The 22784-nt window shown below is 59.0% G+C and overlaps 1 protein-coding gene across 1 annotated transcript; it reads left to right on the top strand.

Annotated features, from left to right (window-relative positions):
• Positions 1-5241: 5241 nt before the first annotated feature.
• Positions 5242-22527, top strand: LOC116829593 (uncharacterized). The gene is made up of 6 exons (XM_032788474.2): positions 5242-5375; positions 8367-8996; positions 16640-16781; positions 17247-17459; positions 18562-18699; positions 19421-22527. The coding sequence occupies exons 2-6, from the start codon at positions 8408-8410 to the stop codon at positions 20565-20567; spliced, it is 2229 nt and encodes a 742-aa protein (XP_032644365.1). The 5' UTR covers positions 5242-5375; positions 8367-8407; the 3' UTR covers positions 20568-22527.
• The last annotated feature ends 257 nt before the right edge of the window (positions 22528-22784 follow it).

Here is a 22784-nt window from a genome sequence, read left to right as displayed (position 1 = left end):
CTGGACTGCACCTGGACAAACAGCATCTGTCGCACGGAGCACCCAAAGCCATCTGTGGCTGGCCACAAGGCATAGCCTGTCCATCACACCCAGATCTGGCTGTGGTGATCCAGCTTCTAGGCTCTACCAGATCCAGGAATGGAGCCCTGTCACAGAATCCCCGGGTGATGCTCTGGAACTGCTCCTCACAAAGCCAGGCAGGACTTTGGGGAGCCTCCACTCCCTTTGAGCAGACTGTCTTCAGGGCAAGAAGCTCACACGGCTTCACCTCCTGGGCCTGACCTTGGAGCATTCAGCATATGCCCCTCCATGCGCTTCCCACAGCGAGTCCGCCCAAGCGGGGTCCTGGGGAAGCCAGAGGGTCCTGCACCCCCACTTTGCAGTCAGACATGACTCTCAGCCAGCCAGTAAAACAGAGGTTTATTAGATGACAGGAACATGGTCTAAAACAGAGCTTGTAGGTACAGAGAGCCAGACACCCACATCTGCACTCACTTCCCGTCCTCAGCCAGCCCCAAACTGAAACCCCCTCCAGCCCCTTCTTTCTGGCCTTTGTCTCTTTCCCGGGCCAGGAGGTCACCTGATCCATTTCTTCACCTTTAGCTATTCCCCTGCAGGGGGGGAAGGGCCCCGGCCATTTGTTGCCAGGATACAGAGTGTTGCCCATTTATGCACACTGGAGACTTAAGAAATGCACACGGGAAACTGAGGCACCCACACGGTATTCAGAGGAAACGTTAAGAACAGTCCCATTTCGTCACAAGCCCCATGCCCTGCGGAAGCTATAGCTGGTCCAGAACACTGCGGCTCGTCTGGTCACTGACGGGTTGCTAGGAACACATCATCCCAATTCACTGCTCCCTACGCAGGCTCCCAGTGACCAGAGTCCCCTGCAGAGATTTTCAAAGCCCCCAAGTACTAGCCCTACTGCCCGACAGACACCTTGCTTTCCACCGCCAGAACCTTCCTCTGTGGCTGAGCTCCAGCGGAGAAACGGCCCTGGCCACAAACCAGGAGACTTGTACCTCCAGGAGGCTGAACGTTCCCGAGAGGCCACCCGCCCCCCACCTCATCTGTGCCCTGGGGGGCAGATCCCGTCTTCCTGGCCCCACCCCAGAATGTGGAGTTGGCTAAACTTAAACTCTGAATGCCAGAAAGCAAGGAAATCAGGCACACACCATCCTTCATCCGTGTGGGGAATCCCCTGAGGGCAACTCTTCCTTAGCTGTTCTTGGGAGTGAATGGTGGCAGTGGCACTGGCGTGTTTGTGTTCCTACCCTGCATGACCTTGGTGTGCCGTGTCCTGCCCTCTATCTTGTCTGTGTCACTAGATGCTGGCTGTAGCTGAGTGGCTGCCATCAGCTGTCCCAGGGGTTCTCTGGTGCCTCTCTCACAGCAGGATGTGGTTTGCTGTCACTGTGGTTTGATTTGTTCGGCTGCTGTTCCTGCAGCTGCTGTGCAGTGAGTGCAGTGCGTGTGCAACGTGACATGGGGCGCTGCACAGAGCGGTCCCGGGCCTGCTGTGTGGGTATTTCTGCAGTCCAGTAATGCTCTCCAGGGGTCTCTATCACGCCTTTTTATGAGAGCCACTCCTGCTTTGCCATTAGACTGGCTGAGACACAGGGAGCACGTGATCGATTCCATTCCGCTGAGGCTACAAACTGTGCACGTTCCCAACAGGCAAACAGCCTCGGGAGTGCCACATTAGGCAAGCGCAGCTGTGCAGCAGGACGCTGCTGTGTGTAGCAGAAGGGATCTGTTTCCCAATAACCCAAATAGCGATCAGCCGTCACCAGGGAGACGTGATCTCCCCCTGTACAGCAGCCCACGCCTGGCTTGATCGGATATTTCATGCACCACAAGTAATTCCATTTGCTGATTTGCAAGGAATTCATTGCTGAGACTGCACTGGCTTATGAAGTCTTTCACCTCATGGCTCATGTTGGGCCAATACAGGGTTTTCCCTGGCTTTGCTTCATACACCTACGGCTGGGGTAAGCATTTTGGGATGCATGTCTTTAGGCATCGGCGCCGACTCTGTGGGTGCTCCGGGGCTCAAGCACCCACCAAAAAAATAAAGAAAGAAACTGGCGCTGTTCAGCATCCCTGAGCCACCAGTAGGTGGCAGGAGCATGTACACGGCGCACAGTGAAACTGAAAGGTGGAAAACACCCACCGGCAAAACCAAAAGTCAGCGCCTGTGTCTTTAGGCATTTCGACCCTACTGCCTTTCTAGGGGGCACCATTTGCTGCTCCGAGTTCTCTGGCTGACCAATATTCAGGAATACAGGACTAAGTGGCTTCTCTTTGTTCTTGCAGTACCATCCTGGCCCAGTGGCTTGCTGGACGTGCACTGGCGCCAGACAGGTCTCTGTGTCTGCAGAAGCCCCTGGGCTGTCGTGTGAAGGAAATTCTACGTGGTATGGCCAAGGTGTTCAGAGGAAATTCCTCCTCTTGGTGTATTGGAAGGATTTCATATTCAAGGGAGTCAGCATCAGGGCCGGCTCCAGGGTTTTTGCTGCCCCAAGCGGCGGCGGGGGGGTGGGTGGGCGGCAGCCGCAATCGTGATCGGCAGCAGCTCCACTGTGCCGCTTTCTTCTTCAGCGGCCGAGAGGGACCAAGGGACCTGCCGCCGAAGAGCCCGAGGTGCCTCTTCCCCTGGGCCGCCCCAAGCACCTGCTTGCTGAGCTGGTGCCTGCAGCTGGCCCTGGTCAGCACCATTGTCTGTTGTGTTCCTGCCGCTCCAGATGGACAGTCTGCCCCGACCATCACGGACCCCGTTTGTATGGTGCACACATGCGATGGTTTGGATTGAGCAGGGGTGGGACTAGATGACCTCCTGAGGTCCCTTCCAACCCTGATATTCTGTGATTCTATGACGTGCTTTGGCAGATGTTCCGGAGCAGATAACATCTTCCAAAAGCTGTTCTCCACAGGTCTGTGGCCTGTGCCCACATGGCTTAGATCACATACAAAACCAGTGGCTGAGGCTTTCCTTGTCTGTGTGAGGCTTTCCTTGTCTGTGTGAGCACAGTTTGGCTCTGGTACAAACAGTGTCCTAGTCGCAAAGGCTACAGACTGGCCATCTTGTAATAACGCTGCTCCCAATCCATGTTCATTGCATCCTACGTGATACTTACAGGTTCCTTTGCATCATACTCTTGCAGGACCAGTTGGCTAATCATTACCTTTTGGAGCTGTTCGAAATTCCCAACACCATTTAGCATTTTCATTGATCAGTCTCCTTGTGGATTCCCTGAGCAAGGAGGTGTGTCAGGAACTCAGACAGATCATTAGCAAATCCCCCAGAGCTGTGTGTGTCTTGCACGTTGTGTGCACAGGGCATGGCCAGAATTGCTCAACCCTTCCCTCTCCTGGCAGGAGTCCAATACACAGCACAACTGCCAGGCAGTCTCATGTGTTTCTTATTCGGTGTGGGATTCATGTAGGGCACTCTGTTGTGTCAGGTTAGGATCATGATCAGGAGCATCTGCACAACCAAATGCTCAAGTGCAAATACACCAACCCCTCTAGTCCCATTAGCGCTGCATGGTGACATCTCGGGCACATTTCTGGGAAAGAGAAATGCCAAATGGCATCTGCAGTCATCTCTGCCTGCCAGAACAAGCCCAGAGTCACCCGAGCTTTCTTCAGCAAGTTTTACCTGCCTGAAACCACCTTTGGCACCTAAACCAGAACACATCTTAACTTTGTGAGTCTGGGCTGGATCTCTTCATCTGTTGGTAAGGGGTGGAAGGAGTCAACAGGAACACAGAAGAGACCTGGTTTTTAATAGCTACCATATTGCTGTTCCTGTCTGTTGGTGTGTAACCTTCTTTAAAACTCCCATCTCCAAGAGCTTGTCAATATGTTTTACATTTCTTCTTCAAAGGAATCACTACTCTGTCAGGTGGTTTTTGTAGCAGTTTCACCCCAGGGTTGATTTCCAAGTGATGTTCTCCAGGAAGGTATCCACACCCTTCAAAACCATCCCCAGATGGACGGTATTATTTGTCTCCTTGGAAGAGGCCTGTGGCTGGAACAGTCTATCGCATCGTGTGTCAGTCCATCATCCGCCACATGCAAAAGCCCTAATTTTCCACTTGATTCTTCTGAGCATAGAAGTGCTTGTGGCATTTCAGCCATTTCAGTCTAGTTCAGGAGTAGGCAACCTATGGCTGATTTTCAGTGGCACACTGACACTGCTCAGGTCCTGGCCATCGGTCTAGGGGGCTCTGCATTTTAATTTAATTTTAAATGAAGCTTCTTAAACATTTTAAAACCTTGTTTACTTTACATACAACAATTGCTTAGTTATATACTATAGACTTATAGAAAGAGACCTTCTAAAAACGTTAAAATGTATTACTGGCATGCGAAACTTTAAATGAGAGTGACTAAATGAAGACTTGGCACACACCCTCCTGAAAGGGTGCCGATCCCTGCTCTAGTTTGCGGTGCTTGCCCTTGTCTGGACCAGTCAGCTCGAGCTGCTTGGAGATTTTCTGATTGAACAGAATGGCTGGAGAACGCTGGCTTGTCCAACCCAACATTTCTCACGAAAAGAAGTTGGGTTCAATGAACTTTTTCTGACTCCCAGGCAGGATCCCAATGGAACCTGGCTGGCTGCAGGGTAGCCCCACGGCATCATCTGCCCCAGAGCCAGGGACTACAAGATTCTAGGGGTCTTGGCTCCAGTGCAGCTCCACTCTTCCCCAGCTCCTGGCTGTGAAGCTGTGAGCCTAGAAACCCTGGGAGCCCTACCTGGAGCCTGGCCTCTCAAGACTTCCAGGTGCCCAGCTCTGCAGCAGGGAGACGGAAGCCCAGGGACCCCCAACTCTAGCTGGGGTTCAGCTCCTGGCTCTGCAGCAGGGAGTCTAGAAATCCTGGGGACTCTCAGGGCTTCCTGGCATGCACCTGGGAGGCTGAAAGTCCTGGGCTGGGCTCCCAGTGCCGGAGACTCTGGGGCAGCCAGACCCCAGGCTTCCAGACTCCTGGCCCCTTGCTCTCTGGGCTGCCTGCCTGGCATCCAGGAGCCTGGGAGCCCTGGGGGCTCCTGCTCAGTGAATGTGAAGGTTAATGTCACTCAGGAACTGCCTGTCCCTGGGGGGCGATCCGAGCCCTTGGCAGCGACCCCCGGGCCTGGGGGCGCTGCGCGGGTCCATGCAGCGCCAGGCGCAGCGGGACAAATCACCTGCCTCCTGCTCTGCGCAGCGCCGCGGCAGGGGCGGGCTCAGCCCTGCCCTGCTTAGCCCGGGACTCCGCCGCCGCCTCCCGCAGAGCGCCCGGCTCCAGCCCGGACTGTGCGCGCAGCCCCGCCCGCCCGGCGCCCGACGTCAGCCGGGGACCACTGCCAGACCCGCCGCTGGAGCCGGGTAAGTCGGGGCTGCGCGGCGCGGCCTGGGCCCCGGGGGGTCTGTCGCGGGGGGGGCTGCTCTGCCCGGTGCCCTGGGCCCTGCGGCGGGCTCGCCGCTGCTGCGCGCCGATCTGCGCTGCGCGGCCCTGGGCTCTGCGCGGCTGCTATTTATAGCCCTGCTCCCTGCGGCCGTGCGCAGCCGGGGGGGGGGGGGCATAGACGGCCGGGGCTCCTTGCAGCCGGGGGGACATGGCATGCCGGGGGGGCATAGCACGGCCGGGGCTCCGTGGCAGCCGGAGGGACATGGCACAGCCGCGGGGGGTGGGCATAGCACGGCCGGGGCTCCGTGCAGCCGGGGGACATAGCACGGCCGGGGCACCCTGCCAGGCGGCCGGGGGGCATGGCACGGCGGGGGCTCCTTGCCAGGCTGGCCGGCCCGCAGAATGGAGCCGGCTCCATGGGAAGCGAGGCGGGGAAGGCGAGGCTGGGGAGCGGGGCTCGTGGGGCCGTGCTCGGGGTGTGTAGCAGTGTCCGGGAGCCCTGTCATGCTGCTGGCTGGGCACTTGCTCAGAGAGAAGAGCGCCCCCCCCCACCCCCCGGAATCCTGCCCCCCGGCTGCAAGGTGGCCCCCCCTGCCACCCTGGCTTTCCAGGCAAGGCCCTTGCCCAAGTCCTGACCAGCCTGGCTATGCTTGTGCCATGCACTGGGCCCAGCCTGGCGCTCAGCCCGCCCCAGAGGGTGCTGTGCCCTTGCCCTCCCGGGAGGAGAACCCGGCCTCATTCCTGTGATGGGGGAGCAGCACTGCGGCCAGTGCTGGAGACGGAAATCAGCTGGCGGATGCCAGGAAGTCCCCCTCCCAGCAGCGTGTGCCGTGTGTACCAACACGCTGCACACAAGGAGCCCGCCAGCCAAACGTGGGCATGCTGCCAGCCCAAGGAGCTGTGCTTGTTCTGCATTAGTGTCTCAGGGGTGGCAGGCCCTACCACACACGGTGTTCCTGGGGCACCCCCCCCCCCAGGCAATGCCCCTCCCTCCTGTGATGCCAGGGGTGGGTCAGAGCCCCAGGGCAGCGAGGGATTTCCACAGCCCCCTCCCCTCTGTCTGTGGGGTTCTCCTGTGCTGGGCTCACTCCCCTTCATCTCCCAGTGACCTCAGAGCCCCAGTGACCCAGACTGTGCCCAAGTGATGGTCATTGACAACAGCTGTGATGTGGATGGCTCTGGGTACCATGTGGCCAGTTGCTCTGGGCACCATGTGGCCACCTGCTAACCACTGGCTTCCAGGCATAGGCCCTGGCCCTGTGAACACCCCCTACTTGGTATGAAAACCCTGGCTGGGATGATTTGGTTGGGATTGGTCCTGCTTTGAGCAGGGGGTGGGCCTAGATGACCTCCTGAGGTCCCTTCCAACCCTGCTATTCTGTGATACCAGCCCTTGCTGTTGGCAGCCTGGCGTGACCTATCTGGCACCGAGGTGCTCGCTGCCTTTAGCCCTCAGTCTGAAAACACCTCGCTGCCCTGCACACGGAGGGGCCTGGCAGGGCTGAGGGGTGTCAGCAGAGCTGTGAGCGTACATGAGGAGGCAATGCCTGGAGTAATGGGGGGGCTGCAGGTCAGGATTGAGGGGCATTGACAGGGGGGTGCTAGGACCAAGAATAGTTGGGGTAGAATTAGGGGGATCCAAAGAGCTAGGGCTGTGGGTAGAGCTGGGGGGGGGGGCAGTGCCAGGGCATTAGGGGAGCTGCAGGTCAGCAGTGAGAGGCAGCGGCAGAGCTGCCATCCCCTGCCTCTCTGCTGCCAAAGATTGCTCGTGCCAGCGGTTTGTTTTGGGAAAATATTGAAAGCCCCCAACCCTCACCAGTGTGACCAGGAATCGGAACCACACGGACTGGGCTCCTGCCCCCAGGACACCTGCTGGCCTCGTGGGCTGCAGCTGGAGCAAGAACATGCCTGGGTGCCTGGATAGGGGAGCGCCTTTAAACACCCCACTCCATTGGCACCTGCAAGGGGGGGAAAGCTTCTTGTGCACCTGGCCAGCATTGTGGCTCACATAAATCAGTAATGCCCCATGGGGGGGCTGCGGCTGCCCCTTGGCTTGGCTGGGGGAGCCTCTGGGCCGAAGTGCCGTGTGGCTGCTGGAAACCCCATCCCAACGTGGCTACGTGTACAGGTTACTGGCTGGGAAGCTTGAGGCAGTTATAGGCTCAGCCCAGAGGGGAGAGGAGGCCCCAGGCTCGGGGGGTCAATATGTGACCCCCACGGGAACCCAGAGCAAGAGGTCAGGTCTGGTCTGAGCTGGGCAGCAGCCCAGTGCCAGCAGCATGGGGGCACCTGGCCACATGCCATCCTGCACAGGCCATGGGCATGAACACACATCATACAGTCAACCTGTGGAACTCATTGCCAGGGGATGTTGTGAAAGTCACAAGTATGGAAAAAAGTTTCAAAAAAGAATTAGATCAGGTCATTGAGGACAGGTCCAGTAATGGCTATTAGCCAAGATGGTCTGGGACACAATCCCATGCTCTGGGAGTCCCTAAACCTCTGTTTGCCAGATGCTGGGACTGGGCGACGGAGGATGGATCACTTGATGATTCCCTGTTCAGTTCATTCCCTCTGGGGCACCTGGAATTGGTCACTGTCGGTAGACAGGATACTGAGCTAGATGGACCTTTGGTCTGACCCAGTACAGGTGTTCCTATGGCCCCAGGCAGCTCCTTGCATTGTGAGAGTCAGCAACCCGTGGCGTGTGTGAGAGCCAGGATCTCTGTGAAGGAGAGTTGGGCTCCGTCTGTGCAAGTGTAGGCCAAGGGGGTGCGGTCCCTTTGCTCGGGGCACTCTAGGGGCAAAGGACTGCACACATGGATGGGTGTGGGGCTGGAAAGATCAGGGTTCCCCATGTGCTCAGTGGGGTGACTGGGGAATGGGATGGCCGCCGTGCTTAGCAGGGTTTTTGGGCAGGGAGTGTGCCTGGTGCCCCCTGTGCTCAGTGGCTTCTCTGTTGTGCCCAGCCTCCCTGATGTCCGGCCCCTTGTGACGCTCCGGTGCAGCCATGGCGGGGGCCAAGGGCTGCTATGAAGGGAAGATCGCTGGCCTGTATGACCTGGAGCGCACGCTGGGCAAGGGCCACTTCGCCGTGGTCAAGCTGGCGCGGCACGTCTTCACGGGGGAGAAGGTGGCGGTGAAGGTGATCGACAAGAGCAAGCTAGACATGAGCGCCGCAGGGCAGCTGCTGCAGGAGGTGCGCTGCATGAAGCTGGTGCAGCACCCCAACGTGGTGCGGCTCTATGAGGTCATCGACACCCACTCCAAGCTCTACCTCATCCTGGAGCTGGGGGACGGCGGCGACATGTTTGACCACATCATGCGGCACGAAGGCGGGCTGGCCGAGGGGTGCGCCAAGCACTACTTCGCCCAGATTGTCCATGCCATCTCCTACTGTCACAAGCTGCACGTGGTGCACCGCGACCTCAAGCCCGAGAACGTGGTCTTCTTCCAGGAGCAGGGCGTGGTCAAGCTCACCGACTTCGGCTTCAGCAACCGCTTCCAGCCCGGCAAGATGCTCACCACGAGCTGCGGCTCACTGGCCTACTCGGCACCCGAGATCCTGCTGGGGGATGAGTACGACGCCCCAGCCGTAGGTACGTCACCAGGGTTCTGGCTCCTGCCGGGTTGCTTGGGTGAGGCTGGCACAGCCTGGAGCGCTGAGCGGGCATGTCTGTGAGGGATGGTGATGGGAGGCTAGGGACAGGTCCCGCATTCTCATTACCAATGTGTGCATAAGGCTCCGGTCAGCCTGGGACTGAGCGTCTCGCCCACGTTTATGGACATCCCCTCCCGATCTCCCTGCAAGGCGGGGGCAGCTGTCCCAGTGGGGATGCCTGAGGCATGCAGAGGCTAATATAGCATGGGCAACAAGGGAGGAATTAGAGATTGGCTGTGATTGGTGTCACTCAGCTCTGTGTAAGGAGTCACACGACAGGGATGTTAATGTCACTGGATGCACTCTAGTCAGGAAGGATGGAGTGAGCAGAAGGAGCGTGGCCTGGACATCACAGATCCTGTCCCCTACACTAGTGACTGACAGCTGAGTTCAGAGGGGCAGGAGTATTAACTGGGTCAGCGTATTAATGACGTGTCACAATGCAGGATACTGGGTGGTGTCTTTTATACAGACCAGTCAGACAAGGGAGCAGGATGATCAGCTGCTTAAACATCCATCCCTAATGTGTAGAAAGAAAGACAGTGTTAGCGGGGAAGGGAGGAGGATTTCTTTGTCTGTGGAGGGGGAGACATGCTGGAGCTTTCATGCTGCCACTAGTAAGAGATCCTTGGAGGTTCTAAAAATTATACATGACTTTGTAACTCAAGAATTCTTACAACCAACTTGGGATCATTCCTCATACAGATGAATTGAGCAGAGAATTAAATTTGGTGGTTGTCTAGGTGTAAGCGATCATGACTTAATGTTATTGGCTAGGTGCAAACTGAATGGAGTCCCATCCAGGTGTATATATGTACGTGGTTCTTTAAAAGGGCCAACTTTCCAAAACCGAAAACAATCATGAGCAAAACAGAGTAGGAGGAGATATTTGAATATGCAGATGTGAATGATAATTGGGACTCCTGGGAGTTTCAAAAAATTATAGCTGATCATTTTCAGACTCAAAAGGTATTGCAAACAACTTGAGGTGGTTCTGTATCTGACTTCATTCTGACAGGTAAAGAACTGATCACTAAATTAAAAATTAGCAGTTGCCTAGGTGCAAATGATTATGATCTAATTTAATCCTTTATGTTCAAGCAGAAAATAGTCCTCTCCAGGAATGTCTGTACTTAGTGATTGAAATGGCTAGTTTCCACAAACTGAAAATAATCATGAGCAAAACTGAGTGAGAAGAAAATTTGGAACAGAACATGAACAGTAATTGGGAGCTGTTAAATAATTTACTAGATGCCTAAAAAAATCACAATCCCAAAATCATGAAAGAAGGCTTCTTCGGATTAAAAACAAAAACAAGAAAACAGATTAAAAGGGAAGGTGAAAGCAATAATAATATATATGGGGAAAGTTGATGCAATTACAATAAATCAGCAGTTATGAAATGCAGACAATTGAAAAAGGAAGCTAAAAGTATCAATGAAAAATCTATGGCCAGTAGGTTAAGGACAATAAAAAGGAAATGTTTACTAGATCAGGAACAACAGAATACCTGGCAGTGGTCTTGGTCTGATAGTAGGTGGGGATGGTACAGTTGTCAATAATGATGCAGAAAAAGCAGGAGTGTTCAGAACATATTTGTGTTCTGTATTTGGGAAGAAGGTGGGTGATGTATTCGTGGCTCACAGGGGTAATGAAATTCTTTTTTTATTATAGTAGTAACTTAGGACGATGTTTCACAGCAGCTGCTAAAGTAAAACCTTTTAAACCTGCAAGACCAGATAACTTGCACCTAAAAATATAAAAAGCATTAGCTGAGAAGCTGTCTGGGACACCGATGTTCACTTTCACCAAACTTGGAATGCTGGGGAAGTTCCAGAGGGCTGGAGAAAAGCTACTGTTGTGCTGTTGTTTAAAAAGGGTAAATATGGTGATCCGGGAAACTGCAGTTCAGTTAGCCTGACTCTGATCCCAGGCTAAATCATGAGGAGGCTGATATGGGATCAAGTTTGTAAAGAATGGCAGCATAACTAATGCCAGTCAATGTGGTTTTATGGAGGCTAGGTCTTACCAAACCAAGTTGACATTTTTGCTTCTTGATGAGATCACAAGTTTGGTTGATACAATAACTGTGTGGATATAACTGAACTGGGCTTCTGTAAAGCATGTGACTTAGTTCCACATGATTAAAAAATTAGCACTCTTCAAAATAACTGTAGCCCATGGTAAATGGACTAAAAACTGGCTAACTGATAGATCTGAAAACGTAACTGTGACTGGGTCTCCCAGAGATCTGTTCTTGGGCTCGTGCTGCTCTACACCTTTATCAGCCATCTGGAAGAAAACATAAAATCACTACTGGCAGAGTATGGAGATGGGCGTTCCCCCTCCACACATATATCTACGGTCATGTGTTTCGCCCGTGCTGCCCTGGTACAAAGCCATGCAGGGAACCCAAGTGCCATGGCCAGGCCAGGCCAGGTGCTGTTAACTATGGGCGGGGGGTCTGGGGGAGGGCAGAGGGGCATGTGGCTTTGAGGCCCACTCTGCTCAGTTCTACAAAGGCTCTTATCCCGTGGTATCTGAATGCTCTCCAGTCCTGCATTAAGTGACTTGGGGCTCGTTCTCTCTACGTGTGCCAGGGTAGAGCTGTGCGGGCTCTGGGAGGTTTGTTTCTAAGTGTCTGGGCTGATATCAGAGCAGCACTGGGAGTGGGAGGTCTGGGATTGCCCTGGGGGAGCTCGTTCCACAGCGTGGGACTGGCCCCTGAGGAAGCTCTGTTTCCTCCTGGCGGTGGAGCACATGAAGACCAGGGGGCGAGCCCTTGGACTCTTCAATGGGGAGTGGCGGATGGGCTGGAGAGGTGGCGAGTGCCTAGGTTGGCCACGGCCTTGTGCCCGGAACACCAGATATGCAGGCGTTTCTGGGAACTGCGTGGCCCCCACCTCCCACTGAGACCCCACCCCCAGTGTGACCTCATATACACGGGGGATGCCGTTTCCAAGAGGGTGCCGCCCGTCCCTGCCGGCCTGACCTTGCACATGGATCACACTGGTGGGGACGGAGCAGGGCACTCTTGGAAATGGTGTTTGCACCCTTGCCCCCTGTCTGCCATCACGTCCGGCTTTGGCCCCATACCGGCCGGGGACAAAGCAGCCCAAAAGAGGACGGTACAGTGTGACACCGGCTGGGTGCCTCCCCAGCGGGGCCCGTCGTGCCGAAGAGCCATGGCAGAGTAGCTGGAGTGCCCGTAGAACCTGCGCTGGGGTGGGGAGGGTCAGGTGGAGGTGGGCTGAGGCTGAGGTGACAGGATCCTCTTGCCCCTCCACTGGATGGAAAGGTTGGGGGAGCTGGGCTGCAAGGGAGAGGGTCAGGGCTGGAGCTCACTATGCACTTGCCCCACCCCAAGGCAGGGAGCAGGGCATGGCTATGCAGGGAGGGGACAGAACAGGAGGGGGCTTGGCCGTGCAGGTGGCATATGGGGAATGCGCAGGGAGTGGGGGGTGAGGCAGGGCGGGGCAGTTTGTAGCCAAGGCCAACCAAGCAGCGAGTATGTGGAGCCCAGTGAGGGGCTGCCTTGGGGCAGAGGAGGCTGTGCTGGCACTCAGAGGGTTAAGCCCCCTCGCTGGTGGCCCAGGGAGGCGTGTGGCACCCAAAAGGAGCAGAGGGAGATGCTACCCCTCCCACACATGCTGTGACACAAGCCAGGCCCCAGTGTCCCTCCTGCTCCAGGCTGCGGTGCCCATGGTGGCATTGGCCCCTCCAGCCCTCCTCCAGGCTGGACTGGGGGAGGGCTGGAGGGGCCAGTGCCACCATGGGCACAGGGGCTGGCTCAAGGTGGCCAGGTGGGGCGAGAGCTCACTGCCTGCCTGCCAAGGGCTAACTCCGAGCCCTGGTTTCTGCCTTTCTTGGGACCGGGTTCCTCCCCTGCGGCCCAGATCCTTGCATTGCTGGAGGTTGCATGCAGCAGGTAGCAGCTGCGAGAGGGGCAAGCTGCCCTGGCACCTCTCCAGCTAGTAACGCCCAGTCTCGCTGCTTGGGGGGGGTGGGGGGAGGACCGCCAGCCCCACCCCAGCAGGAAGAGTCACATAACAGGCCCCACCCCCCATGTCAATACACCCCAGCTGCTAGGGTGCCCGGCCAGAGGGACCCTGCTGCTGCCCCTGCCTCTAGGGGGGAAGGCAACCCTCTCACCACCCCTGAGGTAGGGCCCTGTGGCCAGGGCCCCCATTTGCTGGCAGTATTGCAGAGCCTGGCCCAGTCTTCTGGCCTCCTGGAGCTGAAGCCCTGGCAGTCGCAAGGGCATCCCCAGTGTTGCAGAAAGACCTGGCATTGGCTGCCCCCTCCCCTCCAGTCCTGTCTCTGCACCATCCCTGTGGCAGTGTCCCTGTCTCTGTGTGGCACGGGGGGTGTGGACAGGGTCTGGGCAGAGCGCGGCAGGTCTGCTGGAGCTGGCCATGGGGCCACTCGGGGATGGGGTCACTGGGCCAGGGGAAGCACTCGGGAACAGTCTGTGCCGAGCGGAGCCTGGAGGGTTATGGCAGGAAGGGCCTTTCCTGTTCCAAGGAGCCTGGCTGGGCAGCTGGCCCAGCCCAGTGAGGCCCCAACGGCTCGGTGGACCTAGCTGGGCCCTGCCCTTCCCCAGCTCTGCTGATGTACAGGGATCCCCCGGCCGTGGCCTGTGTGGGGAGGGGGGCAGGAGTTGGTGCTGCCGGGGGGGGATGAATGGGGGACGAGCCCTGGCACAGAACTGCAGCTCCAGCTGCTGGTGGTCTCCATGTCTCTGTGACCGGCACAGATACGGGGCCAGGCTGGTGTCCATAGGGGGAACAAACAGAACCCCTCTTCACCCAAGCCAGCCCCAGGCCACTGCCCCCCACCCCAGCTCTGCATTGCCCAGGAATGATCCCCTGCCCCTCCCGAGCACCCTGAATGGTAATGGAAGCGCCAGTCCCCAACAGCCCTGCCAGCTCCCCAATGGCTGGATTTGGGCCCCTCGTGCTCCTGCACAGCCCCGGGGTCCAGCGCTGCACCCCCCACCCCCAACTGGTATAGAGCCTCCAGCCCCGATGTCCCCCTCACAGCCCCCCCCCACATCCAACTGGCATGGAGCCTCCAGCCCCACTGTCCCCTTCACAGTCCACCCCACACTCGACTGGCAGGGAGCCTCCAGCCCCCCGTCCCCTTCACAGCCCCCCCCGCATCCGACTGGCACGGAGCCTCCAGCCCCACTGTCCCCTTCACAGCCCCCCCCACATCCGACTGGCACGGAGCCTCCAGCCCCACTGTCTCCTTCACAGCCCCCCCCACACCCGACTGGCATGGAGCCTCCAGCCCCACTGTCCCCCTCACAGTCCCCCCCACACCCCCGACTGGCTCAGAACCAAACAGCGCCTGGGTGGCACAGATGCCCCTGAGCAGCGCTCCAATAGTGGGTGCCAGGATCCAGCCCGTTCTCCCCTGGGGGCCTGGCCTGGTCTGTGTGTGATGCTGCTGCCCATTCCCCCTGGCCCCCCAGGCCTCACCCCCCCACCCCCTCGCTCTCCGGGACGCAATCCGCTTTCCCAGGGAGCCTGAGCAGCTTAAGGCCCTGAGAGGCGCTGACGTGTCAGGACCACTGGCCCCCATAATCCCTGCTCCTTTATCCCTTTTCCCAGCTGTGTGGGGCACACACACGCTGCTCTGCCCCACGGCTCCCTGGAGACTTCCCCCAGCAGTTTCCGCTTCACGTGCACACCCCTGCTCAGCACACTGAGCATGAGCAGACGCTCAAGTTCCAGCGCCTGGACAGCTGAGCTGCTCCTGCCCCCCAGGAGAGACAGCCCCGTGCTATAAATAACTGGTAATCACTTCAGCTGGAGGTGGACTCTGACTCCCCCTCCCCCCCCCGCAGCCCTCCCCGCTTGTGCCTCAAGGCAGCCCTTGGGGATGGATTCAGTAATAGTCCATGTCCATGGGGGCTGGGGGGGAGCGGTGGGACATGGGACTGAAACAGGCTGGCTGGAGACAGGCACAACGCAGTTAGGTGAAATGCAGCAGGCTTTCCTCTCACTGCCCTGTGAGGTGCTCCTCAATCCCCACCCGCAGCCCCCTGCTATCCCTGCCCCGGTTCCCCCCCTCCTGAGTCCTTCCATCCCACTTTATCGCAGCTGGGTTCTAGAGCAGGACAGGGTCAAGAACCTCAAACCAAGGCTAGGAAGATATAGTTTCCTCCTGGTGAAAGGTGGCAGGAAGGGGCCCCTGGTGTCACACTGGCACTGGGGTTCTTCAGTGTTTGCGTGTGATGTGAGCGGGACGGAAATGAAGACAGGTGTCACTGCGTCAGTTACACTCGGGGCAGCTCCCCCCTTTCAGAGTGATGGGCTCAGGCTCTCTGCAGACCCAGGCAGCATCACTGCGTTGGTTACACTCGGAGCAGCTCCCCCCTTTCAGAGCGATGGGCTCAGGCTCTCTGCAGACCCAGGCAGCATCACTGCGTCGGTTACACTCGGGGCAGCTCCCCCCTCTCAGAGTGATGGGTTCAAGCTCTCTGCAGACCCAGGCAGGATCACTGCGTCGGTTACACTCAGGGCAGCTCCCCCCTCTCAGAACGATGGACTCAGGCTCTTTGCAGACCCAGGCAGCGTCACTGAGTCAGTTACACTCAGGGCGCACACACACACCCCCCCCCCCCCCCCCGTCAGAGTGATGGTCTCAGGCTCTCTGCAGACTCGGGCAGTGTTGGTTGCACTTGAGGTAGCTCCCTCTTTTACACCATCAAAATGATAGCGCCGGCTCTAACCTGTGAGCAGCACCACCATGCCACTGCAAAGCCCCCTCATTCTGGACTTCCTGGCTCTTCCCCTTGGGGTCTCTGGAGCAGTGTACCAGGCTGCTGCAGGTATTTCCTGGGGCACCCACCTAGCCTGGCATGAGCTGGTGAGGATGGAGGCTGCAGCAGCAACTCTGCTGAAGGGCTAATTTTCCTAATGCTTTCCTGTTCCTAGGAAGACTCAGATCAGTTTGGAAATGGCTGGCCCAGCTGGGGGCGTGCAAATTGGGGATACAGGTCTCGAGTCTTGGCTCAAGATGCAGCTGACTGAAGGGACCGGCTGTGACTTTGCAAAGTGCTCTGAAATGTCCATGCAGAGCCGGATGGACTGGGAAGCCAGCAGGGCCAGGCCAGAGACGGAGACATGTGGTCACACAGTCGTGGCCCAGGGCTCTCAAATTACATCTTACAATGCAGCAGGTGCTGTGTGGGGCGCAAGCAGCGTGCTGGTTGGAGGGAGACAGAGCTGAGAATACAGAGGCTCAAACCAGGCCACGGGCCGGGGCAGGGAGCCCCTCACTGGCCCCATCACATGCTCTTCACACAACTCACCTGTGCAGGTCAGACCTGAGACCTCTCCAGGCCTCCAGGAAGCTTCCCGCCTCCCAGGGGTTGCCTGGTTCACACCTGTTTGTACTGCGGAGATGGGGCCGTGGCTGCAGGGGAGTAGACCTGGACACGTGTGTGCCAGGGCTGTCTCGGCCCCAGTGACTGGCTCCGTCCCCCCTGCTGGATCCTGTGCCCCATCCCAGCTGGATACTTGTGGCCCGATGCCGATGTGGGCTGAGCTCTCTGTGTCCTTCTCTCTGCAGACGTCTGGAGCCTGGGCGTCATCCTGTATATGCTGGTGTGCGGCCAGCCGCCCTTCCAGGAGGCCAATGACAGCGAGACGCTGACCATGATCATGGACTGCCGCTACATCATCCCGCCCCACGTGTCCTCACAGTGTTCTGAGTATGCACCCCGAGCCTCCTCCGCCCCCTCTCCTCTGGGCTTGCCTGGCGCTCCGGGGGCCCAGCCAGATGGGTGCCACCGTCTGCAAGGGCATGCGGGGGGCATGGGGTAGGCTGCTCACACCCCTGCACAGCCCAGCTCAGTGCCAGAAAGATCTGAGGGCTCAGGTTCAGCAGGGAAGGAGGGTGCAGATTTTTACCAGGACGGGGAACCAGTGGAACAATTATCCCAGAGGTGTGGTACATTCTCCATCTCTTGGAGAAAGACCCCCAGCCTCCATGAGAGGCCTGGAGATAGGGATCACTGGGTGGGTTCTCCAGCTCAGACTTGATGGTCCCATCTGGCCTTGGAGCCTGTGGCTCTGTGCGTCTCCGCTGCGGGTGCTGCTGCGGGCTTGGGGCAGCGTCTCCCAGCTGTTCACTCCTGGGCCAGCTTGTGACCCTGCCCCCCTCTGCTCTCTGGCAGTCTGATCGGCAGGATGCTGCAGCGGGACCCCAAGCAGCGGGCCTCCCTAGAGCAGATTGAGATGCACCCCTGGCTGCAGGGCGTGGACCCCTCCCCAGCCAGCCGCTGCCTGCTGCCCCTGACGTCGCACAAGCGGGTGTCTGAGGAGGAACATGACATCATCATCCAGGCCATGACATGCGGGAACATAGCGGATCGGGACGTCATCCAGGAGTGAGTGCCGGCTGGGCGGGGGTGGGGGTAGGCGGGCAGCAGAGTCGCTGCACCAATCTCCCGCTGGGCTATTTTTGGGCAGGCTCCCATCTGTGTGGTGCCCTGGGCCTGGCATCTCCCCATCCCTCATGGACAGAGGGCAGGGAGCTCTGCACAGGGCTTGGCTGAGTGAATTATCTCCAGCCTGGCCCTTGTGCGGAGCAATGGAGACCCTGTGAAAGAGAGGGGCAGGTCCTCTGGCACCAGCAATACCCCCCGGAAAGCAGGGCAGCTGCTCTTTTGGGTGTGAGAGGCATTTCCTTCTGAGCAGGGGGGCAGGCCAGGGGGTTCGCTGCGGGGGGCAGGGCAGGGAGTTCCCTGCAGGCCAGGAGAGCGGGGGGGTGGAAGGCAGGCTGTTTTCTGCAGACTAAGGGAGCAGGGACGGGGGTTCCCTGCAGGCTGAGGGGGTCAGGGCAGGGGGTTCCCTGCAGGCTGAGGGGGTCAGGGCAGGGGGTTCCCTGCAGGCCAGGGGACAGGCCAGGAGAGCGGGGGGGCAGAAGGCAGGCTGTTTTCTGCAGACTTAGGGAGCAGGGACGGGGGTTCTCTGCAGGCTGAGGGGGTCAAGGCAGGGGGTTCTCTGCAGACTAAGGGAGCAGGGTAGGGGGTTCCCTGCAGGCTGGGGGACAGGACAGGAGAGCGGGGGGTGGAAGGCAGGCTGTTTTCTGCAGACTGAGGGGGGCAGGGCAGGGGGTTCCCTGCAGACTAAGGGAGCAGGGCAGGGGGTTCCCTGCAGGCTGGGGGACAGGACAGGAGAGCGGGGGGGCGGAAGGCAGGCTGTTTTCTGCAGACTTAGGGAGCAGGGCAGGGGATGGGGCAGAGCAGGGGGTTCCCAGCAGTTGGAGGGGGCGCAGGGGGAGCGCAGGACAGGCCGTTCTCTGCAGACCAAGGGGCAGTGGGGCCATGCCCAGGGCGTGGAGCTCAGTGCTCTGGTGTGCCCCAGGCCATGAGCAGCCAGCATGCCACTCTTGGGTAGCGCTGCGCTGGAGTGCGCCCAGAGCCCTGTGCTGGGGCCTGCTGGGTTCCTTCGGGGTGCGGCTCTCACCTGTGCCTTGCATCCCCCCAGGGCCCTGGAGGCCGATCGCTACAACCACATTACGGCCACGTACTTCCTGCTGGCAGAGCGGATCCTCCGGGAGAAGCAGGAGAAGCAAAGTCACAAGCTCAGCTTGGTCTACAACCTGGCCCAGCAGGTGCAGAATGGGTGAGCCCGCGCCCTCTGGCTGGGACAGGCCACAGCTCAGCACCAGGACTCCACCCCGGGGGCCACAAGCACAGCCGGCCCCACCTGCCGGCGAGGGTCCCCGCAGGCATGCTGTGCGGGGGGATCCCGCGCCCTCCGGTGGAGGCAGGCCACAGCTCAGCACCAGGGCACCACCCCGGGGGCCACAAGCACAGCCGGCCCCACCCGCCGGCGAGGGTCCCCGCAGGCGTGCTGTGTGGGGGCAGCCCGCGGCAGCAGCACCAGAGTGCTGTGCGTGGCACCACAGCCCTTCACTGGAGCTGCCCAGGGAGGTGGGATGAAATCCTGGCCCCACTGACTCTAGTGTCACTTCACTGGGGCCCAGACTCTCCCAGACTCCTGTCTGTGGGGGATGGCATCCAGCCTGGCACAGAGCCAGGTGTGGGGTACCCGACCCCCAGGTTTTCCTGTCCATGGCCCTGGGGATCATGCCAGGGCCTGGGAGGCCTGGCTGGGCAGCTGTAGTATCGATCCGATGCTGGCTCCGGCCTGCTGCACCACCTCAGCCTGAGCGGCCACGCTCGCAGTCCCGCCCCAGCTGCCACAGTGATGGGCTCTTCGGCCCCAGCTCTGGATCCATGCTGCGGGTAGCCCAGAGTCACTTAGTGCCCCTGCCGCAGCTACTCCCGGCTGGCAGCTCCCACCCTGGGCCTGATCCTGGGCACGCTCCCCTCTCTTTCAGCGCCAATCTGTCGGACCCATTCAGCGCCATGGGCGACTCCCGGGACCTCTCGCCCTTTGCAGAGATGCCAGATAGACTGGCAGCTTTCTCCAACCCCCAGCCCCGGGCTGCCGCCGAGGATTCTGGGAAAAGAGATGGCAGACCCATTTCTTTTTCTGCCCTGGGGGACGACAACACGCCCCATGGAAATGAGCAGCTGGTCCGAGCCCTGCTCAGTCCCGCCCTGGCGGACGCCCCCATGGCCAAGAGCACCCCGGCTCTGCAGCAGATCTGCGAGGAGGAGGAGGAGGAAGAGGAGGAGGAGGGGAAGGCCAGTGCAATGGGAAGGAGAAGCTCCTCGCTAAACCAAGAGCAAATGCGAGATTTCCAGAGCTCCAAGGTTTCCCTGTTGTTCTGCCGCAGCACTGTGGCCCACAGTAAGGGGGAGAAGAGCTTTGGGGCCACCAAGCCAGGCCTCTTGGAGCAGGGCCTGGGGAGCAGCTGGCAGCTGCCGCCTCTCAGGGGGGCGCCAAGTCCCAGGAACGAGCCGGGTCAGCCCCGAGAGGGGACAAGCCACGGTGCAGCACGGGACGCCATGGACAATCTCAGCGTAAGCGTTGGGGAGCGCGCCCCCAGCCCCCTCCGTGTGGGGACGCCAGCGGCAGAGGGGGACACAGAGCTCCGGGAGGGCGGGGGAGTGGGTCGGCAGAGGTGCCAGGCTGAAGGCAGCTCGGGGCCGGAGGAGGACACCACCACCACCACAGAAATGGAGGATGGGGGCAGCCTGGGGCAAGTGGGCAAGTCCCTGTATCCAGGGAGCTGCGAGGGCCCCGTTGATGGCTCTGCCATGAGCTCTGGGAGCCTCCAGGCCACTTCAAGTGGGATGTCAGTTCCAGAAGACAAGTCCAGGAAACTTGACAGGCCCCCTGAGACAGGCTCCTGCAACAGGCACCCAGCTGAGAGCACTCACTGCGGCAGCACTGCCGGCGGCGAAACCATGGCCGACAACGTGATCAAGTTAGACCCTGCTAAAAACAAGAGCACCCACCTGAAGGACAGGCTCCTGCAGTTCCCGCTGTGCGAGAAGGCTCTGGCCTTCAAGATCCGGCCCAGCTCCAAGGAGAGCCTGCTATCCCTGGGGCAGTTCAACTGCTGCCACGTCATCTAGTTGGGGCCTGGGCAGGAAAGTGACGGCGCACGGTCCCAGGCCAGGGGGTGCTGGCAGGTGCAGGGCTAAGGAACAACATGCTGCTTCCGTTCTCGGTCTCTTGCTTCCACAGAGCAGCCGTTCTCCTGGCTCTCTCGGGCCGGACTCAGACCCAGTCCTGTCCACATTCCCTTCCCTTGCCCCAGGGCCCTGCTTTGGGAGCACGCTGAGTGCGCGGTTCCTCCCGTAGCCATGCACGTGGCCCCTCAGACGGCGACAGAGCGCGCTGGCCAGGTGGGAGCCACCTGGCCGGCCAGTCTTATGGAGAGCGTCCCCCTCGCCCACCCGGGATGGCTACTGGTGCTCTGTCAGCTCCCCCTGCAGCGGCACACTGGGCTCCTGCAAAATTCCTGCCTTCGTGCTGACCCCTGAGCCCCCACAAAGGTAGGTCCAACATCAGCAGCTGGGAGAGGGCAGCCGCAGGCTGGGATCGGCACGGGCTAAGCTGCTTGGTCTCCAGGAAGCCCTAGCCTGTCACAAAGACCAGCGTGGTTGCAGCTGCATGGGCCAGCAGCCATGCTTCTCTGTTCCTAAGCCAGAGCCCGGGAGGCTGAATAAAACGTGGGACCCCAAGAAGCACAGCCACCCAGATCCCCACTGCTTCTCCTTGGGGACGGCCTCTGCTGGGGCAGAATTTGGGCCAGTTACCAAAGGGTTAACAGCAGATGTCAATGCTCCTGTTCTGGGGAGGAACCCAACCTCCCCTCCACTGCAGCCATGCACCAGAAGCAGCCCAGGGCCAGACTTCAGCTGCCCCCAGGACCCTTTCGCACCTGCTGGCTGAAAGGATGCACTGGGGCTGCAAAGCACCCTGGGAAATGCCTTTCCAACTGGCCCAGAGCCATCTCCAGATGCCGGTGGGGCTCCGGGCTCGTGCAGGGCAGTCCAACACCCTGGAGAGGGCCACGGTGATTGGGGCACAAGTTAGGGTGACTCTCAGAGCTGCTCTAACCTGCTCCACTGGCCCCGGCAGCCCAGGAAACAGCCATATTCCCCCAGTCTCTGCACCAGGGACTCCATGGTGGCAGCACAGTCTGTGCAGAGTGCCACAGAGATCAGCAGAAGCCGTGCTCGTGCCATGCACAGCCTCCTCTCGGTGCACCACCAGCTCCAGGGCTCACAGCCGGGTCAGCCCATGGCTGCCTCTGCGAGCAGAGAAAGGAAGGTGCTGATGGAACCCACATGGCGGCACCCCAAGACGCCTGCCAGTGCGTAGCAGTGATGCCAGCATGCTGTGCGCTGGGCACACGAGGTCATACAAGGCTGGAGAAGCCCCACCTCGCTGGGGGAGGCCTGCCAGCCCTCAATGCACCCTCTTCCTTCTTGCAGCCAGGCTGTGCCCCTAGAGCCTGGCGTCCTGTTGGTCCTGGGGGCACGTCATGTGACTCTCAGTGCCCAGGCAACCAGCTGCTGCCTCAGCCCGCCTGGCTCTCCCTGGGGTGTTTTTATAACTATTAGAAATAATTTTTTAAAATAGTCTATTTTAATGGAATTTAAATAGAGATTGCTATATCCCCCTCCCCTGCCTGCCAGGGCACCACACCGCGCTTCCAGCCCCAGCCATGCATGGCCCCAGGAGCATTTCCCATCCCTGTACTCACCCACCCTGGAGCCAGAGGGGCCATGCCATGGCCGACAGTGTCTCTGTCTGCAAAGTGGCTCCTGCTCTGAGGACATGGGGGAGGATGTATGTCATGCACACGCACACATGTATACAATCTAATCTGTTCCCTCCAGACCCCTGCAATGATAAGCTTTCTATTTATTATCTCTCTGTTTTCTTGCTGGCAAGAAATGAATTGTGAATAGAGTCTGAAGACAGAGCTCGCTGCTGAGTTCTGTATAATGTGCACTGAATGGATCGGGTCCAATTGGGAAGCAAAGCAAGTCAGTCCAGTAAAATAAGCTCTTGATTTCAAAACGGGCGTTTCTATTTCCTGTGCTGGGCTGCCAGAGAGAGAAACAACCAGGATTAATGTCCTGTTTTATACTGCTGCCTTCTGCCAAACAGTAACAGATGCCAGGGCTCTGCGGGTTGGCTTCTTGTTGGAGCAGATATGGGTAACGCTGAGTCTGGGTATAGTTTTAATGCAGTTTGATTATTTTCACTTTACACAGCAGGCCTGGAGCAGAGGTGGTCACAAACAGCATGCAGGCAGGGCGCAATCCCCAGTTGCC

The sequence above is a fragment of the Chelonoidis abingdonii genome, chromosome 19 (genome assembly GCF_003597395.2).
Source record: "Chelonoidis abingdonii isolate Lonesome George chromosome 19, CheloAbing_2.0, whole genome shotgun sequence".
Taxonomy (NCBI): domain Eukaryota; kingdom Metazoa; phylum Chordata; order Testudines; family Testudinidae; genus Chelonoidis; species Chelonoidis abingdonii.
This window is presented reverse-complemented; position numbering and strand designations above follow the sequence as displayed.

What these genes read in the sequence shown, in the direction of transcription:
- LOC116829593 (XM_032788474.2), top strand. Translation starts at nt 8,408, where the DNA reads ATGGCGGGGGCCAAGGGCTGCTATGAAGGGAAGATCGCTGGCCTGTAT. An exon ending in GTACGACGCCCCAGCCGTAG is followed by an intron (nt 8,997 to 16,639) that starts GTACGTCACCAG and finishes TTCTCTCTGCAG; the next exon opens with ACGTCTGGAGCCTGGGCGTC. An exon ending in GATCGGGACGTCATCCAGGA is followed by an intron (nt 17,460 to 18,561) that starts GTGAGTGCCGGC and finishes GCATCCCCCCAG; the next exon opens with GGCCCTGGAGGCCGATCGCT.